At 31.5% G+C, this 14330-nt stretch overlaps 1 protein-coding gene and 1 long non-coding RNA gene across 5 annotated transcripts; both read right to left on the bottom strand.

Moving 5' to 3' along the window:
• Positions 1–1116: 1116 nt before the first annotated feature.
• LOC133673515 (uncharacterized) lies at positions 1117–1731 on the bottom strand. The gene is made up of 2 exons (XR_009835001.1): positions 1482–1731; positions 1117–1334 (listed from the first exon to the last, which is right to left on the bottom strand). It is a non-coding gene; the product is annotated as an uncharacterized LOC133673515 (long non-coding RNA).
• A 2435-nt stretch (positions 1732–4166) lies between these two features.
• On the bottom strand, positions 4167–11868 carry LOC133672681 (mitogen-activated protein kinase kinase kinase 5-like). 4 transcript variants are annotated; one of them, XR_009834887.1, is made up of 13 exons: positions 11137–11868; positions 10111–10734; positions 9945–10032; positions 9598–9660; positions 9301–9464; positions 9092–9167; positions 8479–8538; positions 8024–8149; positions 7506–7715; positions 7304–7401; positions 6961–7186; positions 6659–6754; positions 4167–5871 (listed from the first exon to the last, which is right to left on the bottom strand). XR_009834887.1 is itself a non-coding variant. In XM_062093168.1 (11 exons), the coding sequence occupies exons 1-11, from the start codon at positions 11544–11546 to the stop codon at positions 7120–7122; spliced, it is 1986 nt and encodes a 661-aa protein (XP_061949152.1). In that variant the 5' UTR covers positions 11547–11868; the 3' UTR covers positions 6467–7119. The 4 variants fall into 4 exon arrangements, 1 of the variants encoding a protein (XP_061949152.1); XR_009834886.1 differs by lacking the exon at positions 4167–5871 and having other exon boundaries at positions 6467–6754; XR_009834885.1 differs by lacking the exon at positions 4167–5871 and having other exon boundaries at positions 6467–6884.
• Between the last annotated feature and the right edge of the window lie 2462 nt (positions 11869–14330).

Genomic DNA, 14330 nt, shown 5'->3' on the forward strand with positions numbered 1-14330 from the left:
GAAAATTTTATTTTTTGGCATGATTATTTTATAAGCAATTAAAAATACCAATGAAATTTAGCTTAAACGCCAACAGAATATTCTATCAGTATTGTCTAATTTTATGGTAGTGTCTTGTCATCTATAAGACAATTTTCTGGTTACCTATGGTAATTGAAAAATCAAGGTTCAAGTCTTTAAACTTTAAAAATCCATTTTCAACTTGCTTTCATATGAAAATACATTAAAAATCCTAGTAACCTCAATAAACTTATTTTCAACCCAAAACACCTTTTAATCACTCTTAAAAAATAAAAACTAAACAATTTTTTTAAAAAAAATTATGGACCCAAATTTACTTTTTCTATCAAGGTTATAAGGCAACACCATCTCCTTTAAACACTTTTTGTAAAAATAAACTTATTAACATCAGGATTGAATTTTTTTTATAACTAAAATATAATCATTTGAGTAATTTTTCTATCCTCAACTTTTTCCCATAACTTTTCTTACCTTGTTTAATTTTTAGCATGAAAAAAATCGATTTTGATACCGGCAAATTCACAATAAGTTTTTTAGAATTAATTCTTTATAACTAGTTTGCAATCCTGAGAATTGAATTCAATTTAGAAAGGTAATTGAACTCTTGTGTTTAGAACTCTTTTGAGAGTATTGATTTTTCTTATGATTTAGTTTTACATCATTTTTATAAATTGAATTCCAAGGAATTCAATTTATAAGAATTCAATTCATTAAAACAGGTGCAAAACTAAATCCGATGGGAGATCCTCTGGTTTACTAAAGTAATCTCTTCATTTTTCTTAGCCAATTATGAGTGGATGATTGAGTTTTTTGTAACAAAAAGAAATAAACATTATACAAATATTTCTCTATTAAGGACATTTTCAATGCTCAGCAACCTAATTTCAGCTACTCAATCAGATTTATATCAAGCCAAAAACATATATATGAGTGGCCGAATTTTGACATATTTTCAACTTGAAATGGGTCGAAGTCATCCACAAATAAGACTCCATATCCAGGAATTGATGCAATCTAAAGCCAAAGCCAGTCAATATATATATATATATATATATATATATATATATAAAGGAAAAAGAAAAGAGAAGAAAAACAAAGAGAAATCATCTGTGTTTTCTTGCTAATTAAATGACATGATTTTCCCAATCAGCGTCGAGCTTGTACATGCCATGGCAGTTAATTGTTACGATGGGACTAATGAAGGGAGGAAGGAAAGAAACAATATTTTAGATGAAGCCGACAACACTTAGCAGAGGTTGAAACAGCAAAGGTAATCAAAGCAGCTCTCTGAGCAATCATAACAGCAGGAACAGCTGCATCCCCCGTCAAACACAAACACAAACACAAACAATCAATTACATAGATACTCAAAAGAAAATTGGATTTTTTCTTTTGATTCAGAACGGAAAAACAGAAGACAAACCCAATAAAGATAGAGGAAATAATAATAATAATGATACCATTCGTTGACAGCTTTTTCCTGTTCATCATCTTCTCCTGCGTGGTAATCCCTGTCGATGGCCATTGTTGCTGGTGGCTCCATCTCTCTCTCTCTCTAGATTGTTGTTAACTGTTTGCTAACTAAGCAAGGCTCTTTTCTTTTTTGTTCTTTAGAGAAAAGAAGGAATGGGAAGTGAAAGTGAATGACAGGGAAGGGTCGAAGGGATGGGAAAGGAAATAAACAAGTGCCTATGATCACGTGAATGCATTCCTCTCTTTCCATTTCTTTATTTGTTTTAGTGTTTAATAATGAATAAAGATAATTCATCAATAAAAATAAAAGACATTTTTTTTTAATTGTGTCTTTAGTAATAACTCCTTTATTGACTATCCTATCGCTGTGACTTGGATAAAATTAAGTTGAATAAGACAAATAATATTTAAATTGTCAGCATTTTTTTTATAATATTATAAAATTTAATGTAATTGTTCAAACTTGAAAAATCTTAACTTGATTATTTATTTGGTTTAGATTTTAAATTAAATCTTATACAAATTACTTTGATATGATTTTATTTGCTAGGTAGGTTTGAAAAAATAAAACAACTTAATACTAAATAATAAAATTTAAAAAAAAACATGAAATTAAAAAAAAATGAAAAGATAAAAAAGGACAAAAAAACTTTTATTATATAATAAAAATATATATAAACCACAATAAAATTAAATAAAACCTCACCCCTTTAAAAAGTAAAAAACTTATATTAAAAAGATGAAAAGGTGAAAAAAAATAAAAAAAAATTAAAAAAAAGGAACCCAAATAGACAATAACAAAAGCTGTGGATTATAGAAAAAGTCTTTTTATTTTTTAACTTCTTATGCCATTCACCTCTTCTTTTAATTAAAAAAAAAAATATACGTGAATAACATGTTGCTTCAGCTAGCGTTCAAACTCATAATCTCAAACTAACACTCACCACGTGTTAACCACTTAATAAACAGCACAAAACTTGTTATTAAACTACTAAAATAATATATTAACATGGTTAATTATTTATATAAATAGTTGTTTTAGTTGTATTGATGAATACTTAAACCGACATTAATTACTCGTTATAGTTTTATTGATAAAATACATGGCTCAACAGGGATAATAATGTATTGGGCTGGAAATAGTTTTATTATGCACTCGCAATTTAATCAGGGTGAAGGGTTTTTTTTTTTTCAAGTTTTACTAGTCGATCGAATATCCAACTCAATCTGATTTTTTTTCGTTTTTTTATTTTTAATTCTCTCTTTGAAAATTTTTAACCCTTCACAAAATCACATAAGTCAATTTGTGTAAAGAATCTTAATTACAGATAATGTTATTTTTGAAGTCATATTTAAAATATTAATAATAGATACAATTTTAAATGTAAAATTGTATCGTTAAATATCATTGAAGTCGTCAATATTTATAATAACTATATATAAAATTATGCAATTAAATATCATATGTATAAATAATCTATACTAATAGTGATTTTTTGTTATTTATACAGTGAAATGTAGTTAAAAAGTATTAAATATATAAATATATTTTAAAAAAAATTAAAAAGTAAAATATTAGGTAAAGTGCAGATTAGATATCAGAATAATGAATCATACACGACCTAAATGAAAGCAGATGGAGTTTTATGAATTTTTTTTAAGAAAAATAACATAGTTTGGTAAATATTTGAGAGAATAATATAGATTAAAAAAGTAATTAAAAAATAACATAATTTGAATACAAGTACATTTTATATTATTGATTTTTCCAATAATGGTTGTTTAATCATGTTTCAAAAAACATGTCTTTTGTAAATTAATTAATCTTAATAAAAATTAACGCAAAATTTTATGAAGATACAATAATTAAAACATAAGATTCAATGGCAAAAAGAAAGAAAGAAAAAAATAATGTGATGTGATATAAGAGAAAAATAGATAATAAAAAAAAGAGAATTAAAAAGAAAAATAGGTCATCAAAAAAGTCCGAATTAACCTTAAATTAATCCTTTTTTTTCTATGCAATCAAAATCAGGGGGAAAATAATAATATAAAAAATAGACGAGAAGATAAAAATGAAAGAACCAACCGAAAAATAATAATATAAGATACTCATGATTTGCCGGTGATTCTTTCAATCAATCAGCCAATATTTTTTTCTCTTTGTTTAGCAAGCTCATGGATTTGTCATTTACGAATTAATTTGTCGTCAAGAGGGGACGGTTTCTACTGGCATTTTGCCTAAACTATATATATATATATATATATATATATATATATATATATATATATATATACATGGAGAAAGGCACGCCACTCAACTCCTGCTGCTTGTAGATATGCACTCACCTTCGATCCAAACAATTAGACTGAGACACTGTTAGGAATGCCATATTCGGTCATGGATTCCATTCAAGTTGTGCCTTTTATTTTATGACAAAAGACATCTTTTTGTTGGGGATTTAACATTTTATTATTATTATTCAGAAACTCTTGCAGAATGCTCAATTTTAGAAGATTAGTGGAAGCAACATTGATACAGATTCAATAATTGATGAGAGAGGTTTGCTGTTCATTCAAGTGTCACTTTCAACTTAACATGAATTTATTTTATTCTTTGTAGCAAAGATCACCAGACAGGGAGGAAAAAAAAATAAAAAAAGGAGGAGGAATCACGTTCAAGATACCCTGGACTAGGGCATGCTGCTCGAGACGAGCATAATCTTCAATAGACTAAAAGCCTGTAATTAAGTGGTAGGCACATATGCCTAATTCCTAAACATGGTTTATTTTTCAATAATTTGGCATAAAAGCTGCTATACCCAGGGCTAGAGTGATCTTCAGCAAAGTTTTAAGCACAAGTGGGAGGAAGGTGCATAGATCCTGCCAGATGGGTGTCCACTTTAATTCTAAAATAGATAAAAACCCGACGTGAGCAGACAGTGTCATGTAATGGATGGAAGTTGTAAGCCCTTTTCCCTGTACAAAAACGATGCTCTAATGTCATGTTAAGACAGAACTAAACGAGAAAAGGGTGATGTTGCCTGAAAAGTGCTGAACCGGTGGAGGTTTCTGGTGAGATAACAGAGCATCTTTGCCATACAATTGACTACAAAGGATGTCATGCGATGGTAGGTCAATCAGTCAATGTTTGGACCCCTCGGTGTCATGTGAAGGAGGATAGGTAGCTTTAAGTAGGGCCTAGAAAGTCCGCTTTTCTTTATTTGTATGGTGGACCTGAAAAGACGTTAGCCTCTAGTCTTGTAAGAGATAGTAATTTCAAGAGAGAAAGAAAAACGTGTGAGTACAGAAATTAATAAGTTTTGTTAATTTAATAATATGATTATAAAAAAAATTTAAAAGAAAAATAAAAAATGAAATAATCTCATAAAAAAATTTAAAGCTCAATTACTAACAAATTAAATATTAAAAAATCAATTAAAAAAATCAATTTAAAACAAAAAACAAAATACATAATTTGTGTCAACATGTAAAATTTATGGCCTGGTTGTAAGATCCGAATAACTGTATAAAAAAGATGTTGAATAAAACAATGGAGGTCAACTCTTAAGCAAACTAAATGATGAAAGATGAAACTGGAAGAAAAGGGCCAATTAAAAAAATACATCAGAAAAAAAAAATTAAGTCAACTAGGGATAACTCGACTAACTTGCAACCCGGGATATGAGACTAGAATAACCTCATCGAAAAAAAAAGGGAAAAAATCACAAAGTTGAAGACCCAATAATCTAATGTTAAATGATGAAATTGAAAATAAATTAAATAAAAAAAACCTAAAAAAAGGTTCAAAGTCAAATCAGGCTAGTCTATGAAATTCGTGACCCAGGATACTCATTGGAAGACAAACCCAAAAAACAATAACAAAGCAATCTATTAATCTAAAATTTTAAAACAAAACAAACAGCAATCAAAACAATAATGATGAGAATTAAATGAAATAAAACAATGAAAGATAAAATTAAAAAATAAAAAAAATCAAGAAAAGGATAAAAAAAATGAAAATGAAAAGAATGGTACTAAATATGATAAATAAGAAAATTAAAGGAGGTTGAAATTGAAATAAAATTCTAATTTTATAAATTATTTCAAATAAAATAAATAGTAATAAAAATAACAAGGACCAAATCTGAAGGAAAAACAAATTGAAGGGCTGTTTTAAAAAAAATAAAGGGTTAGACACGAAAACCAATGAGAGAAAGAAAAAAAAGATCATTGCCGCTAAATTGAAAGTTTGTTGGCAACACTCGCCTCTTAGGGATGGTGGGTAGTCAAGATGATTTGAATGTCACCCCACAAGCCACCGCTCGTTTAGTAAAGACACCTCGTGTGCCACCTGAATAGGGTGGGCATCTCATTCTTATTGACACATGCAACGCACACGTTAATTATTTTTTAAAATAAAATAATATTTTATATTTATTAAAAATACTTAAACTCCTTTACTTTAACTTAATTATAACAAAAAAAAACTAGGTGAGAAATAAGAAAAAGCCCCTAGATACCAGCATAATAATTTTTTATTTCCAGATAATTAAGCCATTTCAATTTGTTTTTTAAAAAGGAAAAGACTAGGAAGCACCGGTTTAAGTTTTTTGCTTTTAGAGACCATGCTAAGAAAATATAAAAAGATTGATTTATCTCAATTAATCTAATAATAACCAATGAATTATATTGAATAAACAGTATTATTCCTAACATTAAAGCCATTGGTTTTTGTTGAGAAAAAGAAAACAGCTTTATATTGTTTTTAATCATTTTAATGTTAACAATTAACCCAAGTTTACTCATTTTTAATCATTTTGTTTTTCAATTTTAGCCTCCAACATTTTCATGTAGCAAACGGAGATTTCTGTTGTTTACAATGAAGCTGATGACATATGCTTGACAGAAAAGAAGAAATCTGTTCAAGCTGATATCATATTATCATCATTCAGTCCAACAGTTTTCAAGATTCAATACCAAGTTACCAACTACTAAAATATAAAATTTGCAAGAAGATTTTACAGTTGGGGACTGCCCAAGAATCTACTAGGATTATTATGTCTCATGAAATTTCCTTGGAAAATTGACAGGAACACGGTAGATGGATAGTTATAACTTTTCTCTAAAATCTAATGATGTTACATTAAGGCAAGAATAATACCTTAGGAAATATACATACAGTTGAACTTCTGAAATGCTAAAGCTCTAAACTCAATGAATAGTGCACAAAACCTGCTTCTAAAATCCTTGACACAGCCTGTATTTCAGGATGAACAAGCATGTAAAACATCGGGAAGCATTGATGATAACGATAAAGCGAAGAATTTCTACTCAGTAAACTGTGGCCACCGGAAATCTACCAGCATGCACAAGGGACAGCAATAGACCTTTTTCCAATTTAGAGTTTATTGTTAGCTTAGCCTATTAAAAAAAAAAGCAGAGGCTCTTCCAGTTTTGTGTTACCTGAAGCCATGGTTAATTTTAGCGCTACATTTGCTTAAAATGGGCATTGAAGAAGAAGAAGACCTGGCGTGATGTATGATCCAATCCAACTGCAGAGGAACTAGAGTAGGAAGAAACTCAGGAACTGGATGAGGAGAATGATGGAGACCATTTTGCCAGTTAAGTTGGAAGTTTCATGGCGAGGTCGTTGGACAGTCTTGCTGGAGAAAAAGAATAATGCATGTAGCTGGAGCCAGCAGTCATGCAAGAACAGGAAATTACACATTTGAGAATGTATTTAATTCTATGTTCAAGAAATGAAGAGAAGTCTTGCAAGGATATAATGCAGAAACTCAACTATTACCTGTCAGAAGTCGCCTTTCCTTTGGTACCTTTTGAGCTTGGTAATCCTGGTAGATGATCAGACTTGAATTCAGATGCTCTTCGACTTTGGGATATATCCTGCCAATTAATACAATATATAACCCAAATTATTAAATTCTGCTTTGAATCTGAAAATGAAAGGAAAAAATAAAATAAAATTGGGAATGATATTGGTAGCTTACAGTCAATTTTATCCCATTGATTGACTGGATGGTATATGAGACATTGACGTGCTGACAGTTTTTCAACCACCGATGATCTAGTAGCATGGCAGCTGTTGGTCTCTCTGCTGGGTTTCTTCGAAAGCAACAGCGCAAAAAATCCTTGCCCTCAGGTGATAATATTTCAGGTATACCTGGGCTATCCCTCATCACTTTAAACATGGCTGCAGCCTGCATAATAGAAGATAACTTATAATTTTAAATTGACATGAGAAGACTTGAGTCTATTAAGATCACTCAACCATACCCTCAGCGCTCAGTATCAAATCCAGTTAAAAGTTACATAATGTCTGCATCCTTCTTCAGCCATTTCCATGAAATGACTGGAGAAGGTAACCCTAGCATTTCCTCCACCACAATGTCAATGCTCAACCTTCCTTCATCCTATATTATTTTCTTAATTGACATCTATGTTTGGTAAACCAAATTGAAGGTGATTACGACATAAGAAAAAGACATTAAAAAAAATCGTTACTCACCCCCTCATACTCGCTCCAAGGAGGTTTCCCAGTGAACATTTCAATAATAGTACATCCCAAACTCCAAATATCAACAGCAAGAGCAAGGTCGGAGCTAACATCCTTTTGCATTACAGCTTGCATGAGCTGCGAAGAAGGAAATTCTTGTTAGGAAAGGAATCTGACATATCCTATGTATAAACGGCTTACCTTTGTATTATAGGATTGTAGTTAGTAGTAGTTGATATTATAACTGTTAGCAGAATTATAGGAGAAATATACGTATAGGAAAGGGATTCTATGATGACTAGGTATTGTTGTATATATATATGTACACATCAACGATATGTAATTAAGTTCTCCAGTCTGCATTAAAGCAGCGTAATAATCCTTTTTCTCATTGATCCTCTTTACAATTCTGTCAGAATAAAAGATACAAAATAAACGCCATACAGTATTGATGTGCAGGAACATACCTCAGGAGCCATCCAGTAAGGGCTTCCCTTGAGAGAAAGATCAGCTGCTTGTCCAGTAAGCTGAGCAAGAAAGAAGTCCCATTTTTATGAGCCGAGTAAGAGACAGAGCAAATCAAAACTTCAATGGAAATTACAATGATGATTTCACTCTAGCGGGACCCCAGGAGTAGCTATACTAAAGGAATGTTAAACTGTATTCTACTGAAGGTTGCAGAATTTCAAAAACACGAGTGGGAACAAAGTACAGTATGCCAAGAAAATTTATTTGCACAAAAGAAATGAATGTGAACCATCCCCAAATTTTCCCTCCTGCCCCAATTTGGTGGGTACTAATACCCATGACTAAGTGATAACCTTCTACATTTCTAAACACTGCACCAAAGTTTATCGAGGAAAAAGAGGAAAGGAATAAAGAGGGCATGAACGACAGAGAGGAACAAAGTCAACAGTCATATCAGTCTCCACGCTGCTTGCAGGAACAAACTCGTGATAGCATTAAAAGATATCCAAAGATACAATAGTTCAGACACAATGCATACACATTACACAATTTTATGCATGTTTTCATGTGACTAGTATAATTTTGGAGAGAAGAAAAGAAACCAGTACTCACAAGTTTTGCCATTCCAAAGTCCGCAAGCTTCACAACTCCAGATGCATCAACAAGCAAATTAGCCCCTTTTATATCCCTGGATACACGAAGATATGAGATTCTCAGCCACAAACAGACGCAACATAATTCCACAGACCCTTTCCTAAAAGAATTCTTAAAATGTATGCTAACACTTATTTCAAAATATAAAACTGCCCATACTCCTGTACCTGTGTATTGTCTTCATGCTGTGTAAGTAAGCTAGCCCAGAGACGATATGGCGACTAAAATTACTAACAACACTTTCTGTTATGGCTCCACAATGTTCATGTACGTATTTATTGATTGAACCCGGATGAACATACTCCAGATATATATAGAATTTGTCATCAACCTGCACACAAAATTATTTGTTAACTAATTAAGTTCAAAAGGAATTCTATATACAGCATAAAAAACTAAAGAGATACTTATTCTGAATGAAAAAGAAAAAGGAAGAACCTAAAGTAGCCACTGGAATTACTCACTACTTCACTACCATAATACTGCACAATGTTTGGATGCTTCAGCTGGCTAAGAACTTTAATTTCCTGAAACAAATGATAGAAGTAAGAAAAGAAGCTGGGAGCGGAGCGGAATAAAACCTAACATTGTTTATTAGTAATCCTATAAAGCCTAAAAAAAATGTTTCATCTTAATGCATATGAAAAACCAACACAGAAGCATTAGATGTAAAAGTCCTCGTAAGATTAAAAAAAAAAAAAAACCTAGCACAGAATCTTCACAGCATAAAGCTATGGAGATTATGACACATATACTTGAGTGTTTGAGAATGAAGCTACAGGATCAACCTGTTATAGACAAGGTGAATCACCTGTTCTAATTGCTTTATAGACTCGGCAGATTTCGGGTCATCAGGAAACATTTCCACTTCCTTCATTGCACATAATGCCCCAGTTTCCCTGTCAGAAACAAAAGACTGCAATTGGGGTTTACTGCACCAAAATAAGCCAGCACAACAGAGAATAGAATTCATGTACCTATTGCTGGCAACATAAACACTTCCAAATGTACCGCGTCCAATAAGCTTCCCCTTCTGCCACTGACTTTTCATAGATGGGAACTCTGGTTTATGTAGAGCTATAGGCACTGGCACTGATGGCGAAGGGACAGCTGCTCCTGGAGGAAGAGGTAATGGGTGGACCTCAAAATTAGCATTACTTTCACGCCGTGCAGCTGAGCTTTCGATTGATGACCTGGAAGTCAATGGCGATAAAGGTCCAGTTGGGCTTCTGGCTCTCCGGCGGGGACTTATATTTGATGGACTTTGAAGAGGAGAACTGTCATTACTAAAAGCACTGACATCCATGAATGCTGGAGGAGGAAGCCCAGGTGTGTCTAATGTTGCCATCTCTGGTGCAGACCACACTTTGTGTTCTCTAGCAATCATGCGGTAGTAAGGAAACATACCAGCAGTGCTACTCGTTCTTGGTGGGCTATGAACAGGGCTTGCAAATGGACTAGTAGGAGCACTCCTAATAGGAATATTGATCTCGAAGTTGTCTCGAGAACTCTGTGCAGAACTGAAATCTGGACGCACCGTCCTGGATGACCGAGTGTCTAAACGCTCAGCCATTTTCTTCATGTTTCGACCAGCAAAAACACTGTTATAGGACCACATATTAACCAAAAATATTCAATTCAGTGCCTGGAGAACAAATTATCTGCCAAATGAACAATGCATCTCTGATACAGCCATGGCAGAGGTGCATGTAATTGAAGCAGCAAGAATGCCTTGTGCATTAAAAGACTGAAAGTCATCATTCATATATCATCTCCAAAACTGTTGGCAAAATTTCTTTAAATCAAGAAAAACATGCCACATTGTGTACCAGTTTTTCCAGGATGTAGCATCCTACGATCTATGAATAGCATAAAAACATTATTTATCAAAAAAACCCACAATTCATATTCCATTTTGGAGATGAAAAGAACAATCAATTAATCATCGATCAACAAAATACCCTCAAAATACCCTAAAAAAGAAATCCAAATAGCAAAATTACCTAGAAATAGGAGAATTCGAAGGATATAATCCCTCTCCAATCCTATCACCTCTGTCTCTCTCTCTTTCCCTAAAACCATCTCGAATCCTCTCCTTGGGCGAAGGAAACCTCGAATCCCCATCCCCAGAAGGCACCGGCAATGGAAGCGGCAATGGAACAGCAACTGAAGCCGAAGTTGACCTCGAAAGGGCACCTGAATCCACATGATGATCCGGTGGTGCCACCTGTTTTTGATGACCTGGAAGGTCTTGATCGATCAAATGTCCCAGATTCTTTTGCCTTGAAATTCTAGGCCTGTCACGGCAATCATAACCACCACCACCACCTATCCTCAAACCACGAGGATTATTCCAACTAAAACGACTGCCATGACCTCTCCTCGCCGAAGAGAAATTTTCATCCGTGGCCATTGAAGAAGGAGAAGAAAGAAGTTTTATGAAGAGAAAGGGACGGAGATGTTGAGGACGAAGATGTTGAAGACGAAGAAGAAGTGAAGGAAAGGTTATGAATCCAACGCATGGGCCACAATAAATAAATTACTAGTAATACAGCAGAAATAATGTAACAAGAATATTCTGAATCGTCATATTTTTGGTTTTTTTATTGAAGAAGAAGAAGAGGAAATGGTTTTGTTAGAGAGAAAACGAAAGGAGAAGAAATCCAAGGAGGGTGGAGGAGAAGAAGGAACAGGACAGGTCGTTGACACGAAGAAACCATCGCGGTTTAATAATAAATAAATAAATGAATAAATCTGGTTGTGTTTAAACGAAATGGAGGGAATGTGTGAATGCAGTTTGCATTTTAACTGTATTTCCAATTTCTGTTAAATTTCAGGTTAGGTAATTCTGTTGTCTTTTCCCTCCTCAGATTTTGGTGGTAAAATATTAGTTTACTGTTTTACAGCAGTAAAATAAAGGAATTAAATGTTTTCCAACTCATTTTTTTTACATATATTTTTTATGTTAAATTTAGAGTCAGTAAAATTACCAGTAATTATCATAAAAACAAGTTACAGAATTCAAGGTCGAATCCTGATTAGTTCTTGCCATAAAAAAAAAAAATCAATCCTGTTTAGATTTTTATATAACGTTACAGAAAGCAAGTTCTCGTAGCCATCACTTCCTTGATTAAATTCAATTAATTATTTAAGTTTGATTATCTATGAGGATATTTTCAGATTATTCTATGCATTAAATAAAACTAAATTCATTATTTCAATCGGCATTCTATAATATATAGCTTTTAATCGATTTTAAGGGACAAGTTCTATTGAGACCATTAACTATCTAGCTATGTCTAGTATCATATAAATGAAAATGCAGTTCAAAGTTAATAGGATAGCAAAAATATAGACAACAAATCTAATTTAATAAGCTAAAAAGATTATAAATAAGAATTTTATTTTTTATTTTCTGAAAAAATAAATTTACAATAATTATCTTCTCAATAGATTTACAAGACCTTAAACATATCAGGAAAATATCTATCTTTACTAGGAGACAATCTAAAATTCAAAAATATTAAGAAAATTAAATCAGAATCCACAAATAAACAATAAATCAAAAAATATCTGGGAAAAATAACAAAATTGTCTCAGCACAATAATTTATGGGCTTGATTTTAAAAGATCCAACTGTCTAATAAGCAATAAAGTGGTTTTTCACATGAAAATTATCCGTAAAATCACTTAAAAAAATTAAAACCAATTTAACTATCATGTCTTCTATTATTTTTGTTTTAAGGTGTTATTCTAATCTTACACGATTATATCTCTTTTTAAATTAAAATATATTTTATTAATTCATAAAATATTTGTTAAGCTATCAACATAATTTACAATTTCCTATTAAATTTTCATCTACTAATATTAAATCCTCACCCAAACACTCAAAATCTTCGGTTTTTGCAAGGTGCATACCAAATGTCCTTGATGAATTTTGGATGGTTTGTTACTTGTTTGTCCATTAGTGTGTTGTATGTGTAGGCAAATAGAGTTATCCAAAACAAATTTAATTTAGTGAAACCCAGTTGCCAATCTGGAATACCTAGCAGAATCTATAGTGTAGATTTGGATTCGAAGTGCTCAAAGTCAAAACATGGTTGATCTGCCACTTCTCATTGCGTTTTATAGTAATGTTTTAATTCTTCTGAACTAAAGTAGAAAACCACTTATTTTCTGTTCCGACAACCTTATTTTATTACAATATTCAATTGAAGTAAATGCCATGCACGAATCCCAGAGATTCTTTGGGAGGTCAATGGCGGCTACAATTGTCTTAAATAATGTGGAAAGGACGACAGCTAGATAGCAGCCAGTAAAGTATACTGTATTATTATAATTTATTCTACGTTAGGTACGAGATACAAACTGTATTTTAAAAAAAATTTAAATTTTTTTTTTGTTAAAAATTAACTTTTTTTTATATTTTTAATAATTTTGATACTTTGATTTTAAAAATTAATTTTAAAAAATAAAAAATATTATTTTAATACATTTTAGCATAATCACAACCACAATCCCAAACAAACAAACTTTAATATCGGCCTATATACTTGTAATCAATTAAATTCCTATAAAGTTTTATAAATCATGTCCCAAGGGTTTTAAACATTAAATATTTTTTAAATTCTCTTCAAATTGATATTATTTTAGTGCATAAACATGCATATTAAAATCAAATTATTAAAAGAAATTGATTTTATAAACCTGACAGGTTTATGCAACTTCCAAGAACATTTTAAGCTCTCAATTAGGTGCCCAGATTTAATTATTTAATAACGTCGCCCACGATCTTGCAAGACAAAGAAGTTATAATTTATTGTTCTTCTAAATTGTTTCCATTGCTTAAACTCTCTGCAAAGATGGTTTAAGTTAGAAGCATAGCATTACTCGTGGATTAGCGATAATCAAGCCTTTTAACTAGCATTATGCTACGGGTTAAATATTTATTTTATTTATAAAAAATTAAATATGTAGAATTTTTTAAAAAGTGTTTTACATAAAAAGATTTTTTACATATAAATTGAAAAATTTATGCATGCATCTAATTAAATAAATTTAAAACCATTCATGTAAATAAAAAAAAATATTAACAATAAATAAAAACAAAATTAAAAAAAATAAGAGACAAATATAGATCAAGATATTTAATCTTGCAACACGAGTCATTTATCCGGTTGTGTTCAATGGATTT

The sequence above is a fragment of the Populus nigra genome, chromosome 14, assembly GCF_951802175.1.
Source record: "Populus nigra chromosome 14, ddPopNigr1.1, whole genome shotgun sequence".
In the NCBI taxonomy this organism is placed as follows: Eukaryota; Viridiplantae; Streptophyta; class Magnoliopsida; order Malpighiales; family Salicaceae; genus Populus; species Populus nigra.